Source organism: Clarias gariepinus, chromosome 24 (genome assembly GCF_024256425.1).
Source record: "Clarias gariepinus isolate MV-2021 ecotype Netherlands chromosome 24, CGAR_prim_01v2, whole genome shotgun sequence".
NCBI classification, from domain to species: Eukaryota; Metazoa; Chordata; class Actinopteri; order Siluriformes; family Clariidae; genus Clarias; species Clarias gariepinus.
The window spans coordinates 11,367,517-11,395,403 of record NC_071123.1 but is presented as its reverse complement, the minus strand read 5'-3'; the positions used below and the strand labels follow the sequence as shown (position 1 = coordinate 11,395,403).

The 27,887-nt window shown below is 41.2% G+C and overlaps 2 protein-coding genes across 3 annotated transcripts in view; one reads left to right on the top strand and one right to left on the bottom strand.

Moving 5' to 3' along the window:
- gpr107 (G protein-coupled receptor 107) overlaps positions 1–11,408 on the bottom strand; it is a 37,792-nt gene extending 26,384 nt beyond the window's left edge. For both annotated transcript variants that reach the window (XM_053485864.1, XM_053485865.1), the window contains exons 1-8: positions 11,094–11,408; positions 10,672–10,794; positions 7,028–7,078; positions 6,705–6,793; positions 5,688–5,791; positions 4,934–4,965; positions 4,735–4,791; positions 4,185–4,301 (exon numbers count right to left, since the gene is read on the bottom strand). In XM_053485864.1, coding sequence (XP_053341839.1) covers positions 4,185–4,301; positions 4,735–4,791; positions 4,934–4,965; positions 5,688–5,791; positions 6,705–6,793; positions 7,028–7,078; positions 10,672–10,794; positions 11,094–11,195 — 675 coding nt within the window. In that variant the 5' untranslated portion in view covers positions 11,196–11,408. The remainder of the gene's footprint in view (positions 1–4,184; positions 4,302–4,734; positions 4,792–4,933; positions 4,966–5,687; positions 5,792–6,704; positions 6,794–7,027; positions 7,079–10,671; positions 10,795–11,093) is intronic.
- Positions 11,409–13,220: 1,812 nt separating this feature from the next.
- On the top strand, positions 13,221–27,499 carry ndor1 (NADPH dependent diflavin oxidoreductase 1). Its single transcript, XM_053484736.1, has 14 exons — positions 13,221–13,373; positions 13,531–13,608; positions 14,715–14,812; positions 16,096–16,194; positions 17,015–17,116; positions 19,133–19,336; positions 19,497–19,624; positions 19,719–19,936; positions 22,451–22,558; positions 23,074–23,188; positions 25,718–25,864; positions 25,985–26,103; positions 26,736–26,830; positions 27,006–27,499. Exons 1-14 carry the CDS (start codon positions 13,239–13,241, stop codon positions 27,148–27,150), a joined length of 1,791 nt encoding a protein of 596 aa, XP_053340711.1. The 5' UTR covers positions 13,221–13,238; the 3' UTR covers positions 27,151–27,499.
- Positions 27,500–27,887: the final 388 nt, after the last annotated feature.

The following is a 27,887-nucleotide window of genomic DNA, read 5'->3' as shown; positions in this document are numbered from 1 at the left end:
TTCAAAGTGTCTTAAGATAACATTTGAAAAATGGTTGTAACATTGTTACATTGTTATGTAACAACTTCAGCAGCAACCTTATTTCCCCCTCTTGTCTGTTCCAACCCCTCAGTATTACCAGTATACTAATCACCGGCCTGATCATCTGTCATCTGCATCGGTTTCTCACTAGTTTATCCCTTACATTAGATGTTTTTTATGCTTGAATGATTCATAGGTTACTGTGTGGCTTAACAAAAAAAAAAACCCCTCTAAAACTGCTCAGATACAGGAACTGGATTGCCCGAGAAAGTCTGGCTCTTTGGAAGCAAAATATGGCGCTTAGCTTATTACTCTACGTTATTGCTTTAGAACAGTATATTCTGTAAGGCAAACATGTGGGTTGTTACAGCCTGGTGGTCAATCTTCATTGACTGCTAATTAAACCTCCACATTCTGCTCTTACTGGTGGAAGGTGCAGAGTAATAGCACAGTTTTGCTTGAAATATTGCAGTGCACAATAACACAACATCATGGGTGACATAGTTCAAAAGAGGACAAATTGTTGGTGTGCGTTTTGCTGGCGCATCTGTGACCAAGACAGCAAGTCTTTGTGATGTATCAAGAGCCACGGTATCCCGAGTAATGTCAGCATACCATCAAGAAGGACAAACCACACCCAACAGGAGTAACTGTGGATGCAAGAGGAAGCTGTCTGAAATAGATGTCCGGATGCTAACCAGGCTTGTATCCAAAAAAAAAAAAAAAAAAAAAACAGCTGCCCAACTCACTGCACAATTAAATGTGCACCTCAGCTCTCCTATTTCCTCCAAATTTGTTCATTGGGAGCTCCATAGGGGCAATGTACATGGCCGGGCTGCTATAGCCAAACCTTTGGTCACTTGTGCTAATGCTAAACGTTCAGTTTCAATGGTGCCAGCAGCGAACATCTTGGGCTGTGGACAATGTGAAACAAGTATTGTTTACCTTCACTGTCTTTCCCACATAAAGCAGAGTTACAGTGTGGAGAAGCCACAAAGAAGCGTACCACTCAGACGCCCAGAGTGAAGCATGGGGGAGCAAGCATCAGTGATGGTGTGCTCTGCAATATCATGGCATTCCCTAAGCCCAATACTTATGCTAGATGGGCGCGTCCCTGTCAAGGACTCCGAACCATTCTGGAGTATCATGTGCACCCAGTGGTTCAAACATTGTATCCTGAAGGCGATGCCATGTATCAGGATGATAACCCACCAATACACACAGTAAGACTGGTGACAGAGTGGTTTAATGGACATGCAAGAAAAGTTGAACATCCCCCACAGCCTGCACAGTCACCAAATCTAAATATTATTGAGCCACTTTGGGGTGTTTTAGAGGAGCGAGTCAGGATTGTTTTTCTCCACCAGCACACACACACATATACACACACACACACACATACACACACACATACACACACATACACACATATACACATACACACATATACACACACACACATATACACACACACACATACACACACACATACACACACACATACACACACACACACACATACACACACATACACACACATACACACACATACACACACATACACACACATACACATACACACACATACACACACATACACACACATACACACACATACACACACATACACACACATACACACACATACACACACATACACACACACACACACACACACACACACACACACACACACACACACACACACACTACTCGCAATAAGTTAGGGATATTTTAAGAGACTAAGTGGATGTCATACATACGATGTTTGTTTCACTTCAGACATTTTGGGGATAGGGAGGCAATTGTATTGGGGGGATAGACACATCTCATTTGGTGTTTTCCATGTAATGGTCTTATTGTGTACAGGTGTGCGTTATACTGGGGCCAATTCCCAAAGACAACCTTTTTCAATGTGGCAGTCATTTCAACAATTCTGTGGGTATAAAAAGCTGGTATTGTCAGTAAGTCATTCCAAGTTCATCATTCAAACATCCATGAACACACGACGTCACTTAACGGACGAGCAGCGCCACCTGGCCATGGCGCCTTGGGGTCGGTGGCAGGCAGTCAGATGTTGCTCGTGAACTTGGTGTGTCTCAAAGCGTCATCAGCAGACTTCCATCAAGACACAGAACTACTGGCAGAGTACATAACAGACCCAGGAGTGGAGCCCCATGAGTGACAGACCACAACGATCACCCGTACCTAAGGACCTATGTACTCAGACATCGTTATGCAACTGCCACACAGCTGCAGGCCTGTTTACGAGATGTGAGGGGTACTAGGGTTTCCAGACAAACCATTTGCAATGACTCCACCGCTTTGGCTTGAATGCCAGACCATTGCAGGTGACTACACTGACACCAAGACTAGGGATGGGAATTGATAAGATTTTTACGATTCCAATTCCATTTTCGATTCGGCTTAACGATTCGATTTTTTATCGATTCCCTTATCGATTCTCATTTGGAAGAAAAGGGACAACAAATTGTTGATTAGCATCACCAATGAAAAAAATTATTAAATAATAAAATAAATATTCTTCTGTAAAATTAACAAAATACAACAAATTATTTTGTGGCAATTCTACAAGAATGTCCAACATTTTTTGGTGAAATACAACCAGACTTTTGAGCGTTTGTTCCGCTTAGGCGCCATGCTTACTATTGACTGAGCGTAAGCTACGCGACGTGCGTAAGCTACGCAATGCGCGTGATGACGTCATTCGTGCCCACTGGAATCGTTAAGGGGATTCCGAGGAATTGAAACACTGGGAACCGGTTCTCAACAAGAACCGGTTTTCGATTCCCATCCCTAACCAAGACACCACCGTGAACGTTTGCAGTGGGCACAAGACCATGTGACCTGGACAATGCAGCAGTGGTCTACCGTCCTGTTTACTGATGAATGTCGGGTCACCTTGCTGGAGATGGTGAGGTGAGCAATATGCTGAGGGCTGAGGTCAACATGGTCCCCAGGGTTTGCTTTGGTGGAGGAGGTGCAACAGTCTGGGCAGGCACCACCAGTCAGCGCAAAACAGATTGGGTTATTGTACATGGCTCAGTCACTGCACGTTCTTACCTCTTACCTGACATCATAGAACCCATCATCATCCCCCAATTCCCCCAGCACACCCCCAACTTTCTGTTCATGGATGATAATGCTCCAATACATCGTGGCAGAATTGTCACAGCTCGACTTCAGGAAGTTGGAGTGCCTCATATGGTATGAGCATCAATGTCCCCTGACTTGAACTCCATAGAGCATGTCTGGAACCAGTTGAAGCAGAGACTGGATGTCGTACCCCACTTTAACGTGATTTGGCAAAACTACCTGTAGCACTTGTGGAAGAGTGGAACGCATTGCCTCATTCTCATACATTATTAGTAATATTTAACTTTTACTTATTTCATTCAAATTCAGAGCAAATAAGAAAAGCACTCATGTAAATAACAATATCCCTAACTTATTGTGAGTAGTGTATATAAATAATAATTCATATTTGTACATTTTTTTATGTTATTATTTATGAATCACATACAGGGTATATTTATGGACATTGAGGCATTTGGCAGACGCTCTTATCCAGAGCGACTTACATTTTTATCTCATTATACATCTGAGCAGTTGAGGGTTAAGGGCCTTGCTCAAGGGCCCAACAGTGGCAACTTGGTGGTTGTGGGGTTTGAACCTGGGATTTTCCAAACCGTAGTCCAATGCCTTAACCACTGAGCTACCCCTGGCCCTATTTATTAAATTCTTAGATTATATTACCAGACTTCGGAAGCCGATGTTTGTGAAAGATGTCTCGTCTGCATTTTGAATGACTGATTTAATCACACTCAATCATATTACGTGCCAAGTATACATATAGATGCCAAGAGCGTTGTGTATCCTCTCAAAGTTAAAAGGAAACCAATGTTAAGATTAAATAAAATGTCGTGCCAAGGTTTCTGTCCTTCTCCCGGAATAAAAGTATAATGTGACAATGAAACACTGTTTTGATAAGTGCACTCGGTGTGCAGCCACGATTCATTATTTCATACGTACGAGAAACAGAGACTCCAATTTGAACACGTCCATAAGCTGAAGGCTTACAAAAACCTTAAATCTATTAATTATTTTCCTAATGATTAATTAAAATAAAATGTCTGACTCACATCAATGCTAAAAGTGAGTGAAGATGCATCTGGGTTGGCAGCTGTGGAGGAGAAGCAGTTGTGGAAGTAGAAGTTGTAGAGGCCTTGCTGCTCATCTGCCGTTACATTGAAGTAAAACTGTAGAAGCAGATGATCAAGAAAGTGCAGGTGTTAAAACAAATCGATTTCTTTTAACAGCACCGGGTCTGGCTTTCTACTGAGTCAGGTGTTATTGGGGTTACCCTCTTTGTGTGTGAGTCATTGTAGAATTTAATCAAACAGATACAGAGAGAAGCAGCATTAATTAGTCATTTCAGATGTTACCGAAGGCTACAGCGAGACTGCTGACACAGTATTTGTAGATCGTTATTGGCTTAGGTTTGTCCTAAGCCTACGAGACTAACACTCATGGAAATACTCATCTGATAAAACTGCACAATACTCATCTGATATGCAGTAGGTGCCATTTGACCCTGGGGTAGGTGAAGGTCTAGATCTGATCTTTTCAATGAATCCCACACTAATTCAGTACGACTAACAGGAAAAAAAATATATATAAATATATATATACCTGAAATGAGTAGCCCTTGTCTTTGTGCTGCAAGGGATACGAGACATCAGACTTATTCTGCAAGAAACAAAAAAAACAAAACAATCAGTAGTAGTAGTTTAGGTCAAAAGTAGCTGAAGCACGTGCCTCTGCACTAGCGATAATCATGTGTCATCCAGAATAATAATATTAAAAAAAGGCTGCAAGTAAATATTCCTACCTCAGTTACTTCACGCTTAGATTGAGCCTTAGCTAGAAATGAAACAGAAAACAATAATCAATATAAAATATGGACAAGCTGAAAAAAAAAATTAGCAGTAAACTGACTGGAAAAAAATGTTGTAGAAAGTAATGAGTACAGTTGTTACATACAGCATCTTGGAAGTGCCTAGAATCTCCATTCTATACAACCATACACCAGCCCTTAATCATTTTATACAGTGGGGCAAAAAAGTATTTATCAGCAAGGGCATTGAAAATGAAACGTGGCTGGGTCTTTCAGCATGACAATGACCCAAACACACCAAAAAAAACATAATTTGCAAATAAATTCTTTAAAAATCCTACAATGTGATTTTCTGGATTTCCTTTCCTTATTTTGTCACTCATAGTTGAGGTATACCTATGATGAAGATTACAGGCCTCTCTTTAAGTAAGAGAACTTGAACAATTGGTGGCTGACTAAATACTTCTTTGCCCCACTGTACACGTTCTATATCGGTTTTTAATATCTTATTGACGTTTTATTTGTTGTATCTTTAGAGAGGACACTGCACTACAAACTATAACTAGAGTGAATATAAACGATGCCAAAAAAAGGAAACACAAAATAATTGCTTCCTGATGCACTTAAATGAAACTATTTAGAGCGTCTTCATTTGAATAAATATTATTTCAGGAGAGAATGGATTTTGCCCTTTTTCCCCCTGACTTTAACTGGATGAACCGAAGATGGTCAGAAGTTGCAGCTGTACCAACAGGTTTTTCTTTTGCCTTCTGTTCTTCCGCTACAGTCTCTGGAACACCACACACGATCTGAGGAAACATCCCATTCTCTGCAGACGTCTTCATCTTCACACTGTAAAGAAGTACAAATCAATGACAATAAGATAACAGACATACACACTGTTCATAAAGCTGAAAGAAACATACACATATTACACCGCTATACTAAATACAGGATGCACAGATATCCCAGAAGGAAAAGGACTGTTGTTCTGAATAAATGCAAACTCATGCTAGTTTAGGGTTGGACCCCCTTTTGCCTTCTTAGCTGCTCTAACACGGTCCTTCACACAGTTGCTGCAGATTTGTCGCAGCACATCCATGATATGAATCTCCCGTCCCGCCACATCCCAAAGGTGCTCTATTTGATTGAGAGCTCTTCAGCATACTTCGGCTGCGAGCAATCTCCACTGACGTCTGGCATCAACAAGGCATTTTTGCTCAGAGACCTGCCGCTCACTGAATATTTTAACTTTTTTAGACCATTTTCTGTAAACCCTAAAGATGTTTGTAAAAATTTTCTGCAAACCCTATGTTGTGCGTAAAAATCCCAGGAGATCAGCAGTTTTGAAAAATACATGGACAGTCCATGTGGCAGAAACAACCAGGCCACGTTCAAAGTTTCATGCTGGGTTTTAAACTTCAGCAAATGTGTGTGCATGCCTAAATGCAGCGGAGTTGCTGCCATCTGATTGGATGATTAGATGTTTGCGCTAACAAGCAGTTTAACTGGGGAGTGTACTGTATATGTATGTACACCTGACCATCACACTCACACTTTATCATTGAACATCCCAATCTAGTTCAGTCCTACATCACTGTTATAAAGGGGCACATATGAGTAAGGTTTGGTTTAAGCAAAGTGTGATAAAGATTCTAAACTAAAAACTATGGACATTCCTATACTGCAGCACCTCAGCCTTGTGTGTGTTAAAAAAAGTCAAAATCAGCAATCAAACATGCCTTGGTTAAGGATTTTAACTTACCTGTTCCTCTTGAAGTCCAGCAGAAGGAGAACTACTGCATAATCACTGCTGGGCACCTTCTTCAGAATGCAGTAGTCTAAGCCATCATCCTGCTCACGAAACAAATGAAATCAACCCTCAGTTCCCTGACCACACACTGACGAGCATTCATCACATACACCACGTCTCATCACTATGCCAGCATTTCACTTCACAATCTTACAAATCTCAACTCATCAGTGACTTAAAAAATGAAAGCCATGTGTATATTTTATTTTAAACTTAAAAGGCAGCAGGAAGATCATCACTAATAACCAGAGACGAGCGAGAAGTCTCTTCCTTACCAGATATGTGGAGAAGCCGTTACTGCTCGTGCGATCCAAACTGAAACCGATCTGCGACAGAGATGTGAGAACAGAACAGAAAGACTGCATTAATGCATCAGATAACATTTAAGCAAGACAGCTAATAGCTGTGGTCTAGTGAAGCTTCTAAAATTATGACTGCTTGAGATATCAGCCAGGAGACTTCCGTCTTCAACAGCGAAACTATTAGGGTTTATTATTTCATCACTGAAAGCCGATTAGAAATTATGTTGAACAAACAATCAGGCATACACACACCCTTAAAAGCAGATATTTTAAAAAGTGTAACGCACTACTGTGTTCCTGCAGTGTTTCCCCCAAACACTTGCAGATTTCCCATCTGTCATTTTGTACAATGTATATCTACTTTTTGTTTCCCCTCCAATGGTAGTTTAGGGGAACAAAACTGAGTTGTCAGCATAACTGGCTCAAGTGATCACACAACTCACTGTCACTGACACACTGAGACTGCACACAATGGACGAAGAATACAAATAAATTAATTACATTTTATTTGTATAATGCCTTCAACCATAGTCACAATCACAAATCGAACACAAGGAAAAATTTATAAATTATAAGGACCAGATTGTCTCTGGTGAACAAACCAGGGAAAACTTCATGAGAAGTTGCAGACAGCTGTTCACTGATGTCCGGTAAATGCAGTCCTACAAACAGTTTTGTATCTGAGCTTCCAATAATAAAAGTGAACTCCATATTAAATTAAACACCTCCCCTATTATACTGGACTTCTCACTCAGCCGCAAATTTGGGAAAGGGGTTTCAAGTTAATATGAATTGCACTTTTGGTAACTCTTTGGCCCTATTTCATAACTGTAGTCACAAGCCATCACATAATGCACTTTGTATGCAGTATGACTACTATGGGAATGTAGTCTTTTAAGGCGGCACAGTGGCTTAGTGGTTAGCACTGTTGCCTCTAACCTCCAGGGTCGAGGGTTTGATTCCCGCCTTGATTCTGTGTGCATGGAGATTGCATGCTCTCCCTGTGTGCTTAGTGGGTTTCCTCCCACAGTCCAAAGACATGCAGATAACATTAACTGATGTTCTTAAATTGGCCGGTGTGCGTGTGTGTGCCCTGCGATAGACTAGCATTCTGTCCAGGTTGTGCCCCGCCTTGTGCTCAAAATCTCCTGGGATCGGTTCCAGGACCTCGCGACTCTACAGGATGAGCAGTATAGAAGATAAATGGATTCTGATATTTTACTGCGGCCAAGAGTCTCATCACCGTGCTGTGCTTAAAGTCTTCTGTAAATGTCAATGAGTTTTATGCCCTAATTCACATGAAATGTCATCACAGTCCTGGTTTGATGAAAATTGCATACAGTGCTAGTTGAGGTTAATTGAAAGTTACACAGCAGCGTGACAGTGACAGCCTCTGACACGCAGCTCTGGAAGACACAAAATGTGGTGTGGTCATCGATTCATTCATGTTCCAGCATTCACAGCATTATACCCTTGTTGTTTACAAAAAAACAACTTAATGCTACACAGGCTAGCGTCAACACTGCTCACACACAGTGACTAAAACAATAAACTTTTACAAAGTCTTCTAGAGCCAGGAGTTTAGCTGTATTATTTATACCTTGGGAACTTCAGTACTGGGGCTTTCTCTGGGACGAGTCATTGTGTTAAAAGTGTGCAAGTAGGGAGGTCAAGTCCTAATGTCAATTAAAATCCACAACGGCAAGCAAATGGAAAACAGAAAAAATAACATTTACTATAATAAATACTTGATTTCGGCTTAACCAATGAGTCGAGCAATACAGGACTGGAACAACAGTAAAAACGGCATGACTTAGTAGTAGATCCACCCTAATTGGTTAGATTGTTAGCGGTTTAAAGTCCTTTTTTTTTCCCCATCTTATTTACAGTCATTGCTCTTAAAGTCTGTGAAGCACACCTAATGAAGAAAATTTATTGTCAGAAGGGGGCAAAAAACAAAAAGAAACATGGTACCACAGATGACTCTGATATCTCCTGAAAATTTTAGGCAAAGTTTCCTGCTTAGTTTTAACAGTTTCTGATAAAGAATTTGAACATGTCATAGTAATATTGATTGATACTTGATACTGGGCAATAATTTGCATCTTCTAAACACAGTAAAATCATCTCCACAACCACAGGATACATCAGTTGATATGGCTGCATGAGAAATACGATGGTATTAGAAGATGTGTGATTAGTCTGTTTGACTGCTCAACTGAACTGGGAGGATTTTAATACAAACAACTCATCACCAAGCAGGTCTGAAGCAGACTGAAGGTTATCGTGTGCAGGTTTTGGTGAAGCCTATTCCAGGGAACACAGAGCACCCATTGACAAGGTACGTGACAAAGACCCGCTTATCGATCTCACTCAGTGTATCCAATATCATGATAAAACTCCTTGGATAGAAGGAAAAGATAAGTCTTTAAAGATAAGATTCTTTAAACCCGTCATTTTATCTGCAAAGGATCTCAAGAATCTATGATGATTCAAGTAAGATCATCTGCCAACAGACGTTAATGAGTCAGTAATTTTTTTTTACTGTTTTAACTGTTATTTGTAAAGATATCTTCATAAACATGTTGTATTTTAGTTGTATATTAAACTAAGAAATAACATGTTAATGTAATAACATATTCTGGAAGAGTTCTTGTAAGAACTGTAATGTCAAGTTCACGTTAAAAACCCATCAAGCACTATGATTAAAATGGCTCTCGTGGTGAGTTGGTGTGAGAGGAGCCACTTCATCCTGAACGTGACCAAGACCAGGAGGATGGTGGTGGATCTCAGGAGGACTAAGTCTACACAAAGCACAAGTCTACATTCTGGGTAAGGACGTGGAGGTTGTGGAGAACCACAGATACAGTATCTTGGAGTTCACATTTACAACAGATTGGACTAGAAATGCAATACAAATGCTTAAATTATGAAGTGTTTTTTTCTTGGTTGTTTTTTCCTTTGGGATTCATAAAGTACTCTGTTTGTCTTTTTGTCTGTCTACCTATCTATAACATTTAGCTGAATCTGGATGTCTTTGGACTGCGGGAAGAAAACTGGAGCACCCAGAGGAAACCCACCAAACACGGGCAGAACTTGCAAATGCCACACACACTGAATCAAGGGTGAAATTGGACCCTTGACCATGTAGATGCAAGGCAGCAGTGCTAACAGGATGGCAGGGGTCCTGAAGCCTATCCCAGGAGACTTTGGGGTAGCTCAGTGGTTAAGGCATTGAAAGGTCTTAGGTTCAAATCCCATGACCACCAAGTTGTCCCTGTTGGGCCCTTGAGCCTTACGCAAGGCCCTTAACTGCTCAGATGTATAATAAGATAAAAATGTAAGTCGCTCAGAATAATGGCATCTGCCAAATGCCTAAAGGTAAAATGTAAATGTACTTTGGGCACAAGGCAGGGTACAAAATGGACAGGGTTCCAAACCATTGCATAGCACACAAAGACTCGTTCGTTTTGGGGACTAAACCAGAGTACCTGATGGAATCCCACCAGTTCCCCGAGGAGGGAATCGAACCCACAACCCTGGAGATGCAAGGCCCCAGAGCTTCAGGGAATCAGGGTGGGATGTAAGGAGCAAACATGTGAAAGCAGGTGACTCACTGTGGAGCTGTCAATGCTGTCGGTCGAAGGACCGCTCACACTCAGGCTGTTCATCTTCACACTCATGTAGCCGTCCTTATAGAAGCCAAACGTGTTGAGGTGAACTCTCTGACGGACATCATCCTAAAAAGAGAGAGAGAGAGAGAGAGAGAGAGAGAGGGAGAGGGAGAGAGAGAGAGGGAGGGAGGTTGTTTTTACTGACCACGACACCCTGCACCTCCACACCTCATCCTCCATCATCACTGAGTGACTGATCATCTCCAGCGGCTTCATCTCCACAGTCGTGCTGACAGAAGCTCTGGAGCACTGCGACACCTCCAGCATCAGACTTTCTCCACACATTAATCCATACTTAATCCTCACAGCAGTGCTGAGCTTCACACACACACACACCTGACTGAACTCAACCACAGGAAACTTACCTTAAGCTCCAGGTGATGTAGCCGACACTGACCGCGGGTCCATAGTAACGTAAGAATAAAGCTTACACATATAATAAACACATAACCTTTGTCGGTCGCCATTTTTAAAATGAAAACCCAGCTGCCACAAGCGTCAAAATCACTTCCGGGTCAAACAGCTTTGCATCCCTTTTCTTTTCTCCACCGGCATTCTAACAAAACCCTCCTCCTTTCCTCATAACATAACCACATTTTTGTATTTAAAGAAAATAAAACACAGCAGGAAACGTTCCTAAATAAAAGCAAGACTGGGTTTGATTTTAATATCCGGTTTGTGTTGGACGGTATTTCTTTTGTTTTTAACGAACGTTGATAACAAGCTCTCTGATTGGACAGTATGAGAAAGAACAGTCCAATCAGGGTTAGGAGGCGGGGTTTCCGGAATACGGTTAGGGAAAACGACGCGCCCCGCAGTGCCGGCGAGTGCAGGTGAGAGTCGGTAGTGCGGTGGAGTTTAAACCCTTAGATATCTTCAGGTAAGATTCTGTTTTTAAATCAGTTACATAATAGCATTCTTATGATCATTTTATTAAATAAAAATGTCTACAGCAGCCTGCAGATCAGAACGTGCTGAGGGTCACATACACGCTTCCTCTACTGACATTGTGTGTGTGTGTGTGTGTGTGTGTGTGGTGTCATCTAGAGAACTAAATCTAAAATGATCTGGAGTTAGGAAGAGATTCACAGACCTGTATTTAGTAATACTCAGTGTTTAAAGTGCATTAAGAGGAAACAGTTGCAGTGTAATGTATCACTAGTCTCTGAAAAAAAAATACGTAAAAGTCAGAAAGAATTAAATCCATTTCATTTTATGTCATTATTGTTTTTTTTTATCTAACTAGTCTATGCATCAGCTGTACCGGTTGAAACTGAATAGCTGCACTGTAAGTAAAGATCCACTGCAGTGTGAGTTTGAGTATTCTGTGTCATTGGGGTGAAAAAGGTCAGTGTTTGTATGCGAGAGATCTGACAGACACACAGGGTTTATGTCTAACCAGGTTTTAAGATGAACAGAACTGGAAGAGCTTAACAAACGCCATGCAGACTACAACCGTGTCCAAAGGTTTTGAGAATGACACAAATTGTCATTTTCACAAAGTTCGTGTTTTTAGATCTTTTTGTCAGATGTTACTTGCTACTGAAATATAGTTACAATTATTTCATACGTGTCAAAGGCTTTTATACAAAGAGTCAGCATTTGCAATAATTACTGTTGGCATGACACAGGACTGATGGTAGCGCTCACCTTTTCTTCTCCGGACAAGCTTTTTTCCCGGATGCCCCAAACAGTCGGAAAGGGGGTTTACCCCAATCCACAGCAGTCCAATCCCTGTACCTTTTGCAGAATATCAGTCTGTCTCTGTCGGGTCTTTTTCTGAAGAGAAGTGGCTTCTTTGCTGTCCTTCTTTAAACGAATGAAGGTGAGCGCTAACATCAGTCCTGTTTCATGCCAACAGTAAAACATCCTGAGACTATTCATGTGTCTGGTGTTGCTTCTCAGCCAAGGGAGTCACAATTTTGCTTAAGAACACAGCCATGAATAAAGAGTGGTACAAAAACATCATCAGAGAGCAACTTCTCCTAACCATCCAAGAACAGTTTGGTAGCGAACAATGTTTTTCCCAGCATGCTGGAGCATCTTGCCATAAGGCAAAAGTGATAACTAAGTGGCTCGGGAAACAAAACATTGAAATTTTGGTCCTTAATCCCATTAAAGACTTGTGGTCCCACAAATTCCAAGCATTGATTATGCAGGGACAGGCTCCCATCAGTTAGAATTTCGCCCAGAAGTTGATTAACCTTACACGGGAGAGGCGGTACAGATAGTGGATGGATGGATTTGTTTATTTACTTAAAATAACTCACTGCATTTTATAACGGGAGTTTATATGTGTGTATGTGTGTGTGTGCCCTGCGATGGATTGGCACCCTGTCCAGCGTGTACCCCGCCTCATGCCCTGGCATAGGCTCCAGGCTTCCCACAACCCTGATTACAGGATAAAGTGGTATGGATGATGAGTGAGTAAGAGTGTAATTAAGGAATGATTTTTGACTTTGTTCAGCTTTTTTTTCTGCTGTAATCACAGACTTGCCTAGTGTGACATTATGTCGAGTCACACACTACTGCTTCTGTACGGGAGTCAGACGGGCACGGCCCAGGACACGGCCGAGAGGATCGGTCGTCAGGCACAGAGGAGGAGGATTGCAGTCCGAGTGCAAGCTCTGGACACATACAATGTGGTCAGTACACGCATTTAGCATAATGAGGCACCATAAATCATATCAACGTATCAACATATTCGGTTTTCATCAGCAATACGAATGAGTACTGCTGTGTCTGTGTATTAGCGTTGAAACCGTACGTCATGGGAAATTCTTGTGCTTGTGTGTTCATCAGGTGAATCTGATATCGGAGGCTCTTGTGGTGTTTGTTTGCTCCACGACAGGGCAGGGTGACCCGCCAGACAACATGAAGGTAAAAAAAGTGTGGTGTAAATAAGGGTTCTGCTGCAGTACACACCCTTTAACGTTGGCCAATGTGTTAGCTATAGTGTATACTAGCCTAAGTGTGTAAAATGATCTTGTGGATGGATTCCACTGTCCTTTTATAGGTTTCCTTCTAAGCTACTGCAAACTGTAGCAGTTACATTAAAGCTCTAACCAGTAGAGCTGCGATAGTAGAGAGGGAGACTCTCTCTTTATTTTTGCATTGTGAGCTTCGATTCAAATCGATACAGTAGCAATAGTGTTTATTGTATATTTTATTTCAATAAACTCTATTTCTTACAAGTGTTAAAAAAGACTAAACATATCTAATATGGATTGAAATGCTGTGTACCTTGTGTTGTCACGTCTCATACTGAGCAATTTCGTCCTTCAAACCTTCTACTCCAGTCTGGTAGGTGGCGGTATTGCATTAAAAGCCCAGAAACTTAAAAGCAGAAGAAGAACCAATACTCTCGTGAAACATGGAAGATGGAAGCAGAAGTGTAACTGTAACCATAAGGTGGCATAGTGGTCACGATTGTGGCCTCACACCTGCAGGGTCGAGGGTTCGGGTCTGCGTGCATGGAGTTTGCATGTTCTCCCTGCGCTTGGTGTGTTTCCTCCAGGACTGGATTCCACACACAGTCCAAAGACATGCAGAATAGTTTAATTGGTGTTTCCAAAATGCCTGGTTTTTTTTTTTATGTGTGTGTGCGCCCTATGATGGATTGGCACCCTGTCCCCGCCTTGTGCCCTAAGTCTCCTCCTGTAGGCCCCAGACCCCAATGACCCTCTACAAAGTATAAGTGGTATCGAAGACGTTCGAAAGAATCAATAATTGAAACTATGACAATTATAATGAATAATGGATTTGTCTTGACTTTTCATTTTTGTTTGGAATAATCCAATAATAAAAAATACAAAAATGAAAGCCTTGTCACATGCTGTGTCTGTCCTGTATAAGTCAGAGTGTGTGTTCTGAGCAGTGCTAAAAAGGGTGTAGAAATCCTTCGGTAGCACTGATGTGTAATATAAGTAGTTGTATATAAGAATTTAAGATTATACCTGCAAGCTAAAGCTGTTTGTGTCCTGCAGAACTTCTGGCGGTTTCTGTTCAGGAAGTCGTTACCCTCGGGATCTCTGTGTCGCTTGGACTACGCAGTCCTCGGCCTTGGTGACTCCTCGTATTCTAAGTAAGATTATCCATAAAATAAACCGCGCAGCTTCAACTAGAGTGTGTTACATGAGTATTCCCACCCTTTCTTGTCCCATGTTTTGTAGAACTGAAATGGACTTGATTAGGATTATATTACTGTATAACTGCTGTACTCTGGTGAGCTCTAATCATCCTCAAAGATCTAGATTTTTAAAGGGAATATTCAGCAAACAAAATGGATCAGGATCCTATGAAGCACCTAAAGGCACATGAAAAGGAAATTCCCTAGAAAATAAATTCTTCTTAAAATAAACCAGATTGACCAGTATAAGCCACGTACTTGGCCGAACATGCAATGACACTGTATCTAAATACATATACTTTAATATGGAGTTGGTCCACCTTTTGCAGCTACAACAGCTTCCAATCTTCTTGGAAGGCTTTCCACAAGATATTAGAGTGTTTCTGTGGAAATTTATACCCATTTATTCTGAAGAGCATTTATGAGGTCAGGCCCTGATGTTAGGTGACCATGCTGGAGGCTTGCGATCTCCATTCCAGTTCATCCCAAAGGTGCTCAATGGGGTTGAGATCAGGCCAGTGAAGTTCTTCCACTCTGAACTCATCAAAGCCATGCCTTTATGGTCCTTGCTTTGTGCACTGGTGCACAGTCACATTGGAACGGGAAGGAGCCGTCCCCAAACTGTTCCCACTAAGTTGGGAGCATGAAATCATCCAAAATGTCTTTGTATGCAGAAGCATTAAGAGTTCCTTTAAGTTCATGTAAGAGGCCAAGCCCAATTCCTGAAAACATTCCCACACCAGTTCCAACAAGACTGCACACCAGTGCACAAAGCAAGGTCCATAAAGACATGGATGAGCGGGTTTTGTTTGGGAGACCTTGACTGGCCTGCACCTCAACCCGATAGAACACCTTTGGAATGAATTAGAGCGGAGACTACGAGCCAGGCCTTCTCGTCCAACATCAGTGTCTGACCTCATAAATTCCCATAAACACACTTCTGTGAAAGCTTTCCACAAGGTTTAGAAGAGTTGAAGCTGTTATACCTGAAAAAGAACAACACTTATGTCTTGTGTCTTGTCCGAGTTATGTTTCTTGGGTTGTCCCATCTGTGGCGCAGGGCCATCTTGGCCACAGATATTTTTATTGGCCAACATAGTTGTGGTATCGGCCGTGAGTTTGTTATACTTACTCAATTAATTAAAAGTCATGGCTTATCTGTAGTGAGCCAGGCCTTGCTTACTTTAAAAATGTAACGCTTACAATGCCCTTGTTTTTCTGATTCTGGTACACTCCAGGTTCAACTTTGTGGCTAAGAAGCTCTATAAGCGTCTGCTGCAGCTTGGTGCTAATGCGCTACTTCCTGTTGGCCTGGCTGATGATCAGCATGATTTGGGGTAAGAACCAATATGCGTGCACAGTTGCTACGGGATTGCTCACACTTGCTGAGTCCATTGATCAGGGGGATTAGTTTAAAAGGATGTGAGTACTGACTGAGTCTCGACTGCATATCAAGGTGAATATGTTGTAAGGTTGCGCAATATCACTATTACTGTTATTCTATCCATATAGAAGTTTTTTAATCAGGTATGAGTTTTAAACCAGATAGGAGGTCTGAGCACCATGTCCAGTGTGGCTGTTAATCAAAACCTTTCTTGACTAGCAGCTGTGCTTATACAGGCTGTTTTTATAGTCATGTTGCGTCCCCTGCCTGTAAAGCATAAGTGATATGTAGGGCTCACTATCCGTCGTTTCGCATTGATGTTATGAATGGTAACTTCTACAGTTAAGTTACAGTTACAGTAACTTCTTCAGGGTATGAATGTTATACAGTTCATGTCTATGTAATGTAGTGTTGCATACAACTCAACGGGCTTGTATAGTCGATGTTTAATATTCTAGATGTGCTTTTTTGTTGTTGTGCCTCCTGAATGCAAAGTATGGGGGGAGGAGGCATATCTGTCGCCTCGCGTTCATCATCCATCATCGTCACACTTTTCATCTAACTCCTAAACCATTCATGGGGATTTGATCAAACGTTCACAGAACCAGAAAGTGTAGATCGAATTATTAGAAGCATAACCGTCAGTGCGCATGTGACACATCTACCTTAACAGACTGATACATTTTTGTGTAATGATATTTCTTTCATGCAAATATTTCCTTTTTCTCAGGTTGCACTCAGAACAGGTTATTGTTGATTTATCTGTCTTGCAGGCCGGATGGAGTGATCGATCCGTGGTTAAATTTGTTCTGGCAGAAAGTTCTGACTCTTTATCCTCCCCCGAGCAACTTAAGCCCCCTTCGTGACGAAGATCTGTGAGTCTACTTCATCTTCCAACTCAAGCCTTTGTTAAAAGTGTTAAATCTCTGCAGGGTTAGCACGATGGTATTCAAGTATATATATATATATATATATATATATATATATATATAAATATATATACAGTGGTGTGAAAAACTATTTGCCCCCTTCCTGATTACTTATTCTTTTGCATGATTGTCACACAAAATGTTTCTGATCATCAAACACATTTAACTATTAGTCAAAGATAACACAAGTAAACACAAAATGCAGTTTTTAAATGATGGTTTTTATTATTTAGGGAGAAAAAAATTCCAAACCTACATGGCCCTGTGTGAAAAAGTAATTGGCCCCTGAACCTAATAACTGGTTGGGCCACCCTTAGCAGCAATAACTGCAATCAAGCGTTTGCGATAACTTGCAACGAGTCTTTTACAGCGCTCTGGAGGAATTTTGGCCCACTCATCTTTGCAGAATTGTTGTAATTCAGCTTTATTTGAGGGTTTTCTAGCATGAACCGCCTTTTTAAGGTCATGCCACAACATCTCAATAGGATTCAGGTCAGGACTTTGACTAGGCCACTCCAAAGTCTTCATTTCGTTTTTCTTCAGCCATTTAGAGATGGATTTGCTGGTGTGTTTTGGGTCATTGTCCTGCTGCAGCACCCAAGATCGCTTCAGCTTGAGTTGACGAACAGATGGCCGGACATTCTCCTTCAGGAATTTTTGGTAGACAGTAGAATTCATGGTTTCATCTATCACAGCAAGCCTTTCAGGTCCTGAAGCAGCAAAACAACCCCAGACCATCACACTACCACCACCATATTTTACTGTTGGTATGATTTTCTTTTTCTGAAATGCTGTGTTACTTTTACGCCAGATGTAACGGGACACGCACCTTCCAAAAAGTTCAACTTTTGTCTCGTCGGTCCACAAGGTATTTTCCCAAAAGTCTTGGCAATCATTGAGATGTTTTTTAGCAAAATTGAGACGAGCCTTAATGTTCTTTTTGCTTAAAAGTGGTTTGCGCCTTGGAAATCTGCCATGCAGGCCGTTTTTGCCCAGTCTCTCTCTTATGGTGGAGTCGTGAACACTGACCTTAATTGAGGCAAGTGAGGCCTGCAGTTCTTTAGATGTTGTCCTGGGGTCTTTTGTGGCCTCTCGGATGAGTTGTCTCTGCGCTCTTGGGGTAATTTGGGTCGGCCGGCCACTCCTGGGAAGGTTCACCACTGTTCCATGTTTTTGCCATTTGTGGATAATGGCTCTCACTGTGGTTCGCTGGAGTCCCAAAGCTTTAGAAATGGCTTTATAACCTTTACCAGACTGATAGATCTCAATTACTTTTGTTCTCATTTGTTCCTGAATTTCTTTGAATCTTGGCATGATGTCTAGCTTTTGAGGTGCTTTTGGTCTACTTCTCTGTGTCAGGTAGCTCCTATTTAAGTGATTGCTTGATTGAAACAGGTGTGGCAGTAATCAGGCCTAGGGGTGACTACAGAAATTGAACTCAGGTGTGATAAACCACAGTTACGGTATTTTTTAACAAGGGGGGCAATCACTTTTTCACACAGGGCCATGTAAATTTGGAGGTTTTTTTCTTCCTTATTAACGTAAACCTTCATTTAAAAACTGCATTTTGTGTTCAATTATGTTATCTTTGACTAATGGTTAAAGGTTTTTGATGATCAGAAACATTTAAGTGTGACAAACATACAAAAGAATAAGAAATCAGGAAGGGGCAAATAGTTTTTCACACCACTGTGTATATATATATATATATATATATATATATATATATATATATATATATATATATCATGCAGGTGTTTATTGACTTCGTTTGTAGTTTGCTCTGCGTACAGAAAACTGTAAAAGCTTTGATTGTGAACGATTTTAATTTAACAATAGTAATCAATAAGCAGTAGTCCCGCCCAAGACGTGTAACCTGATCCTTTCAACTTTCATTCCTCATCAAGCAAGACAGATATGAAGACTTGAGTGACTTTAACAGTTAGTCTGTGTTTCCTGCAGACTTCCCCCTCGTTATGTTTTCCACTTCCTGGATGATGCTACAGAGAAGCCGGTTGTGAAGCCCTCGCTAGCAGACGGCCAGGCTCCGCCCTCTTCAGCCCGTCCCTTCCCGGCTCGAGTGGTGTCCAATCAGAGAGTAACGGCCCCTGGTCACTTCCAGGATGTGAGGCATATCGAGTTTGACATCACAGGCTCAAACATCCAGTGAGTTGTAGAAGCAGTGAGGTTTTGAATGTGTACCTTAGAGTTTGTGAGACACTTCAGACCATTTGGAGTCAGTTTTGTGAGTCACTATTAAACTATTCAGATATTTTCATGGTAAACTCCTTAAACAGTAGTGTTTAATAAAGGCTGTGTGGGTCAGGTACAGCGCGGGCGATGTGCTGATGATGAGGCCGTGTAATTCCCCAGAAGACGTGGATCAGTTTTGCCAGCTACTCAGACTCAACCCTGACCATTACTTTGTACTCACAGCCACAGATAACGACACAGGTGTGTGTGTGTGTGTGTGTGTGTTAAAGCAAATTGCTCTTCATTTTGTGTTTTGAGTGTGTGTAGCTTAGTGTCCCTGACTCGTCTCTCCCAGCTCCTGTCCCTGTGCGTCTCCCCCAGCCGTGCTCCATCAGGTTCCTGGTGCAAGAGTTTTTGGACATCGCCGCAGTGCCGCGGCGCTCTTTCTTTGAGCTGCTCGCCACATTCACCACTAACGAGCTGGAGCGCGAGAAACTGCTAGAGTTCAGCTCGGCACAGGGTCAAGACGAGCTGCACAGTTACTGCAACAGACCACGACGTACAGCTCTGGAGGTAAAAGTCTCACACGCGGGTGCTTGACCCCCATAATGTGGTTTTCAGATTTCTGAATTTCCAGTACAATGCTTTACGACAAAAACTTTAAACAAACTCTGAAAGGGTTAGGTAAGTTTATGTAACTGTGAATAGCTAAACATAAATATTTACATATTTGGCAGACACTCTTATCCAGAGCGACTTACATTTTTATCTCATTATACATCTGAGCAGTTGAGGGTTAAGGGTCTTGCTCAAGGGCCCAACAGTGGCAACTTGGTGGTTGTGGGGTTTGAACCTGGGATCTTTTGAACCGTAGTCCAATGCCTTAACCACTGAGCTACAAATCCCAAACAACGCGAAATGTAAAAATTGAGCAATGGCTCCCTGTCCATAGACGGGACGGGCTGAGGAACTAAATATCAACAAGACAGAGTACATGGAGACGGATGGAACCATCCAAACTCACGGCCGATATCACATCTATGTTGGCCAATAAAAATATCTGTGGCCAAGATGGCCCTGCGCGACAGCTGGGAAAACCCAAGAAACATAACTCGGACAAGACACAAGACATAAGTGTTGTTCTTAAAGACGCCCTTGAGCGAACAAAGTGAAAGAATAGCACACAGAAAAGATGACCCTGCACCAAGGTGGGAAAAACATTAGGAAGAGGAAGGAGAACCTAAGTTATTAAATACATTCACATCAAAGCCTATTTGGACAAGGAAACAATTTTCATAATTTTGCCTTTATGAAGCACCAATCGATCTGAAATAAAAAAAAATCAAGATGTGACTTAAATATTGACTTTAGCTTTAATTTAAGGGGTTTTAAAATAAAATGCATTAATTGTCAAGGAATTGCAGACTTTTTGTTAATGATCCTTAATTTTCACAAGCCTCAACTGTAATTGGACTAACATTATTATTAGGTTAGGATTATTTTCAATACTTGAATTTAAAACTTTGCACTTAGTGACGACATCTATGTATGCAATATATTTACATACATAACACATGCTAAAAAGTTTCATAAATGTTTTAAATATGACTCAATTTACCGATTAGCTATAGCATTAGCACCACATAACATTAAACACATTACCATTAACCCACCTATGTTCAGGCTCCCCCTGTACCATCACATACAGCTCTGAACTTGACCTCGAACGTTTTGCCCCACGCACAGCAGACAGTGACGAGGGGTTTTTAATAACTTTCTATAATATCCAGCATTAACCTTTTTCAGTCATTTTTCCTGCATTGGCTTTTCTTTGGTCCCCACGGGTATAAGACGAGTCGTTGGTGCACTTGATTCCGTCACCAGTTTACTGGGATATAATTGATGATCAGTGTTATTCAATTCACCTGGCAATGGTGTTAATGTAATGCCTGATTGGTGTATAAAGTGTGTTTAGAAAAGTTAATTTCCCTATTGGTGCTTTCAACTGCTATAATGTTGGAACAAGAACAGGACAGTATTTGTGATGAAACGTATGTTGTACATGAAATATTTTCAGGACAGTTTGCATGCCCTCCAGGATTTTGCGATGTCGTGATTTTGACTATTAAAGCAAATTCAACTACAGTAATACTAAATTCTACGTGACCAAGCAATTTTATTCAATCGCCACAGCTTTTCCGCAAATTTGACTATAATTATTTTTTATATTATTATTGTTACATTTTTATTTTTTCATATATACCAAAAAGGACAAATTTCAATTTATTATTTTTGCCAGGAATTAATGTTGTATGCACAACATTTTTTGCGTTGGGATTTTGCGTTTTTTTTTTTTTTATTGAGTATATTTTGTTAGAAAATTATTTTTTTTGTAAGAAACCTTTTAGAGGTGTAGTTTCACTGGAGCAACTTGCTACCACTTTTTATTTAAGAAATATCTATTTTTGCAACGTTTCCTCGATCCTGCAATTTTTGCAGCAAAACATCTAAAAACGTTGCATTACAAAAGCTGTCGCCAAATCAGGATTTTTAAGACAACAATTACAAAAAAGAGCCCATTAAATCCTGGAGGGATTGAATTTTATATCAAATGAAGTTTAAGTATCTACCATGTACTGTAATGTCAGATATGCCTTTACTAACACATTCTAATTATAACATACTGTAGAGTGGCTGATATTTCATGTGCTTTTCTAAGTAAACTCCTGTGATGCAAACGCAAACTCCTCTTAAGCCCATTAAGAGCCCACTCTCACAGGTAGAACTGAACAAAGAAAAGCTGTTCGCGAATAATACCTTTTAATTAGGGGGTTGTTAACCTTTATTCAACATGTCTGCTGTAGAAGCACATTGGAACGAACACAGACCTCCCAGTATACCAAAGATAAAGTTTTAAACCTGTTTGGAAACATGCCCATAGTCACTGAGAGGTTTTTTAAAGCTGTACACACACACACACACAAACACACACACACATAAAAAATCATTGATGTAACGGAGGGGAAGATGAAACATGATCGGATTGACCATCATTAATTAATCCTGATTGCTCTTTTTTTCCATTAGGTCCTGGCAGACTTTCCTCATACAACCGCCGAGCTGAATGTCAACTATCTGCTTGATTTATTTCCTGAAATCCAGCCTCGCTCTTTCTCCATAGCTTCTTCTGTCCTGGTAATGTCCTGTTTCACCACGGCTGATTTAGAATGTTCTTTACCAAAGTCAGATCAGTCACACATCATCTTTAGAAAACCTCTGGATTAGTTGCAGTCTTTGCTTTGAAGATCATCGTGCTCTGTCCCAAACATCATTTTATTTTTCAAAGATTCAGTTTTCGATTCTGATGTTGAGTTAGATGGTGATGAAAGCTTTGTATGACCGCAGTGGGCTTAGAGCCACCTCAGTCGAGATCACCATTTATGAACGTATGACCTTCTTTAAAACACTTGCACCTTTTAAACGATTTACTGCAGCCAAGAGTCTCATCACCGTACTGTGCTTGAAGTTTTCTGTAAAAGTCAGTCAGTTTTATGCTTTCTTCGTTCACAAGAAATGTTATCACAAGTCCTGGTTTGACTTGAACACCCCTGCTACAATGCATGGATATTTAGAGTAGCTATCCTGTCTGTTTGTGTTATGAAGGAAGACAGTGTGTTTTTAACCTTATAATCTCTTTCCAAACTTTCCAGGCACATCCTAATCGAATCCAGATCTTGGTGGCAGTGGTGAAGTATAAAACCAGACTCGTCAAGCCCCGTAAAGGCCTTTGCTCTTCCTGGCTGGCATCTCTGGAATCCTCTTCTGGTAGGAATGAATGCTTGACCTTTCTTAACCGTTTTTACTTGCAGCCCCTCTGATTGTATCTTGGAAAAGCCGAGCCACGCCCGCAACAACCCCACACCTCCCAAGCCCAGGCCGGCCCATATACAAAAAAACTAAAGAATAAATGTATCTTTTAAAATAGTTTACTACGCAGTGTGTAATTATGATCTTGTTTAACATGCGCTAATCAAATTCTGGCAACCTTACAGTCTTTCAGCTGCAGACAAAGGCTCTCTTTGGCGAGTGTGTGTAAGTGTGTGTAAGTGTGTGTGTGTGTGTGTGTGTGTACTTGTGTGCCCTGTCATGAATTGGCCCCCATCCAGGGTGTGCTCCATCTAGTGCTACGAGTCAGATAAAGTAGGCTCCAGTCCTTCCACAACCCTGAACAGGAATAGCGGTATAGAGAGCGAGTTAACGATCTGACATCACATATTTTATTTAAAGATCACCATGTTGAAATAATGCCAGGATGAACAGACAATGAACATAGTGTTTGTTAGTATACATCTGCTATATTTTATGGCACTAAAAAATAATAGCGCTGTGTGGTTTAATTTAATTGTGCGATTTAACCGATCTATAGTTGGTCGATTCGATTTGTTGGTCCGATGGTTCAGTAATCACTTTTTAAATTATTTGGGTAAGCTCACATCTGTAAAATGAAAATATAAACCGCTTGCGTTTTTTGGAAATACTCTTGTTTTGCAAGAGTATCACTTTTTTTTTTTTTTTTGCAAGAGTTTATGAGTGACTGGTACAAACCAACAACACCAACATTAAAATATTATTTATAAACACGAAGGTCGGCTGTTCTGGAACTTTTCTTGCAGCACCACGATGAAACTAGCTCTCATGACGAACACACCAGGAAAGCAAGACCAAAACGTACCTTTGCTGCAGAGGAGACGCTCATTAGAATTACCATCCTCAAAAATCAGCAATTAACTGCACCTCAGATTAGAGCCGTTATGAAGGCTTTCCAGAGGATAAGTACAGTAACAGACACACCTCACTATCAACTGTTACGTCTTCGGGATAATCTACTAGGTCGTGATGCGACGTGATTGAGAACAGGCAGGTTGCAATTCATACAACTTCTTGCCTCTGCACCTGCATAGGGTGCTCACTGACTGCACAGACAGTGCGGATATATTATTTCAGCCATGGAGAACAGCGAAGACGGTAGTCGGGGAGTAATGAGTGATTTTGTAAATATTTGGGGCACCAAGCAAAACTTTAGAGAAGTCACCAAACTAGAACTGTGTGAGATAAGTTCACTGAGCACAGATGTCTTGATGTGTGCACGCGTGCCGGTTCAGAGGATGGACGCATTCACATTAGTGTCACTTGTAATTATGAATGGGAGATGTCATGACATGCAAATCAGATCTGACCAAATAAAACAACGATCTTCCCCCTGAGAACAAATTCTCGATGCACAATGCCGCGAATATTAGTTTCGTCACCGGTAATGATCCTCAACATGAAGGACTGGTCATCTACGACACACTGTCTTGGTTCTTGGCAGACTGATGCAATGTTCCTTTTGCTCCTGGGTCAGCAGCCTGGGGAAGAACTTTATTTAGCTCTTGAATAGTGTGTGCCACTTAAAACACCTCGAACAACTCACTGCAGCATAACGTAAACTTGCCTGTTTGCCCAGTTTCACGCGGAATTTCACGTTCACTCTTTGTTTTAAATTGCTGTTCATGCTGATAGCAGATGTGGTAACGCACATGGTCAGGTTAGGACCAGTTAAGCCTCCGAGTGGCGCAGTGGTAAAGCGCTCGCCCTATCATCCAGTTCGAACCAGCGATCCCCGGGTGATGCTGTTTTCCTCTCACAGGCCGAGCTCTTTCAGGGGGGAGGGATGAGAGGTACTCGCGCTCCCACATTAATCACGGCTCTACAGCCAATCAGGGGCGTCTGTAAGCTCGCGCACGCGGAAGGAGCGGATAGCGCTTTCCTCCGAGTGTGTTACTCCGCCCCTAATGGTCGGCTGACGTCACGCGGTTCGGAGGAAACACGGGATAGCTTCGACCCTCCCGGATGAGTGGTAGTAGTAGCCTTAATGTGAGCCCCCTAGTGACGGGGAGGAATTGGACACGACTAAATTAGGGAAGAAAATTGGAAAAATCCCCCCCCCAAAAAAAAGATTAGGACCAGTTGCACAGCTCCCATTGTACACAGGACTATGTCTTTTGACACACTGAAAGTCGGTGCTCCCTGTGTGAACCCTTTGCTGCCATCTGTTGGCGTGTTACAAAACAAGTCTTGAAACTTTTTGATGCTTAGGACAAATCATTCAGACACTACAGACATATTAATACTAAAAAATGCCCTAAAGTCTAACTGAATTGAATCGGCAGTCTAACTATGATTTACAGCATTAGTGATGATTGTGAAAATCTAGACAAAGTTTGTGGTGCTTGGATCAGACTTTTGAACCAAACCATGTTGCGGATTGCAGACTCTATTTGATTCTGTGCTCAGCCTTGTTACTGTATGCAGGTGACGTCTGTGTGCCTTTATGGGTGAAGAAGGGTGGCCTAAAGTTCCCTCAGGACCCTGACAGCCCTGTGTTAATGGTAGGGCCTGGAACGGGAGTTGCTCCATTCAGAGCTGCCATACAGGAGAGAGTAGCTCAGGGGAAAACAGGTTAGTGCTCTGTGCTTTCTCATTTCCAAACATCTTCTGTCTGCTGGTTGCATTTGGGTTAAGAGAAAATTTCTAAAAGCTATAACTGTATGCCCTTTTGTCCGTTCTCTCCTTCCTCAGCTAACGTCCTGTTCTTCGGTTGCCGCTCCGAGTCCAAAGACTTCTACTGTCGCAATGAATGGGAGCAGAAAATCCAGGCAGGTCACATGACCCTGTTCACTGCCTTCTCCAGAGATCAGGTGAGCAGAACCAGAACCTCTCCTGATAGAGAGAATAATTTGATCTATAGATCCCAAGAGTTGAATATAGAGATTATAATATTATTGGGATAATAAAAGAAGTCCTGATTTAGTGTCAAGGAAGAGTATAAATGTTACTAATAATAGGTCTTTTTTAAACTTTTACACATAAGAGAATTTTGTGCTCCTGTCCATACTCCAGCTAGAATGAAGAGATCTGAGCTCTACATCAGGGTGAATGACCTAAATATTTCCACATTAGATAATCAAAGCCTGTCATTGTTCATGTTTAAAGGTTGTTCTGCTTTTAATAGCACTGTTTAGGTAAAGCAGAATTATTGGCACCCATGGAGAGGACACAAATGCAAAGACAGACATAGGGCAAAGATATTGGTTTCAAAAGTTGCAAAACTTTTGACAAAGTAGACATTTTGCCAGGAACTGGCATGTTTAGTCATAAATGTAACATGTTGGCGATGACCGTAGGTATGTCGGAATCAGTGTCGGGTTTATTTACCCAAATATTCCACTACACACATGGAATTTGATTCCGGCTTGTAAGGTGGACATGTAGTATACAGGGCATGAATTGCAGCATCAAAATCATCGTTTTTGTTTGTGTTTATGTACAGGAGGATAAAGTCTATGTTCAGCACAGAGTAAAGGAACAGGCCAAACTGTTGTGGGACCTGATTGTGAACAGAAACGCTTTCTTCTACATAGCAGGGTAATTATTAACTGGTTTCAACATAAAGGAAACCCTATGCATGTTATGTCCTTAATGATATTAATGCAACATCAAGACTGTTTTTCATTTAATTGCAACCTTTTCGCTCACATGTTCATTTACAGTCTGATGGTTTAAGTAAATCGGTAAATGTATCAGCTCTTTCCGTGCTCAGGAATGCCAAGCAGATGCCCACGGCCGTGTGTGACGCGCTCAAAGAGGCTTTTCAGCAGGAGGGAGGTCTATCAGAGAGCGAAGCTCAGGAAATGCTGGACACCATGGAGAAAACTGGACGCTTTCAGAGTGAAACCTGGTCCTGATCAGCACACGTACAGTGCATACATCATATCTTCTGGGTCCACATGGCCTTTAGTACCAAAGGAATACTAAAGTCAAATGAATACACGCGGCTCTGTGCAGCTGAGGACACGACGTACAGATTGAGACTTGTATCACTGATACACACGCAACACTTACATGTACAATGTTACATGCTATGAAAAGAGTCAGGGTTTTTATTATGAGTGCAGTTTTATCTCCTTGGCAGCAGAGGGCCCTAACGATAAATATTCCACCATATCAACAGTAATAACCCATTTTTGGATTTGAATATTTAATGTCCCTGATTATTTGAACGAGTAAACAATAAAGCTGTGTGATCTAATGGAATCAGTTTCTATTTTGAATTGATTCATGCTCCTTGAATAAGGGAAAATTTTTTAATACATTACATTATCTAAAATTGATAAATTCCTTAAATATATATCATGGTTTCTGCAAAAAATGCATACAACTTCCATCGTCCGCATTCGGCGAGAATATCGTTTTTTCTTCTGCTTTTGAGTTTATGTTCAGTTGGTGCAATGCCTACTGGACTGGAGTGTGGCGCAGAAGGAAAATAAGATCATTGCTTTGTATCAGACATGACGTTTAACCAATCAACAACACAAGTTACACCAGCATGAATATGCTGATTAGATACTTTTATTACTTTAGAACCTGCTATAGTAAATATAGCTATCTGAGACACATCACATCATAAACATTCTAAAATTGC

Excerpts from the sequence above, each read along its gene's own strand:
- ndor1 (XM_053484736.1), top strand. The coding sequence starts at position 13,239 with ATGTCGAGTCACACACTACTGCTTCTGTACGGGAGTCAGACGGGCACG. Across the intron at positions 19,937-22,450 it reads CACGACGTACAGCTCTGGAG|GTCCTGGCAGACTTTCCTCA; the intron begins GTAAAAGTCTCA and ends TTTTTCCATTAG. Across the intron at positions 26,831-27,005 it reads GCTTTCTTCTACATAGCAGG|GAATGCCAAGCAGATGCCCA; the intron begins GTAATTATTAAC and ends TTCCGTGCTCAG.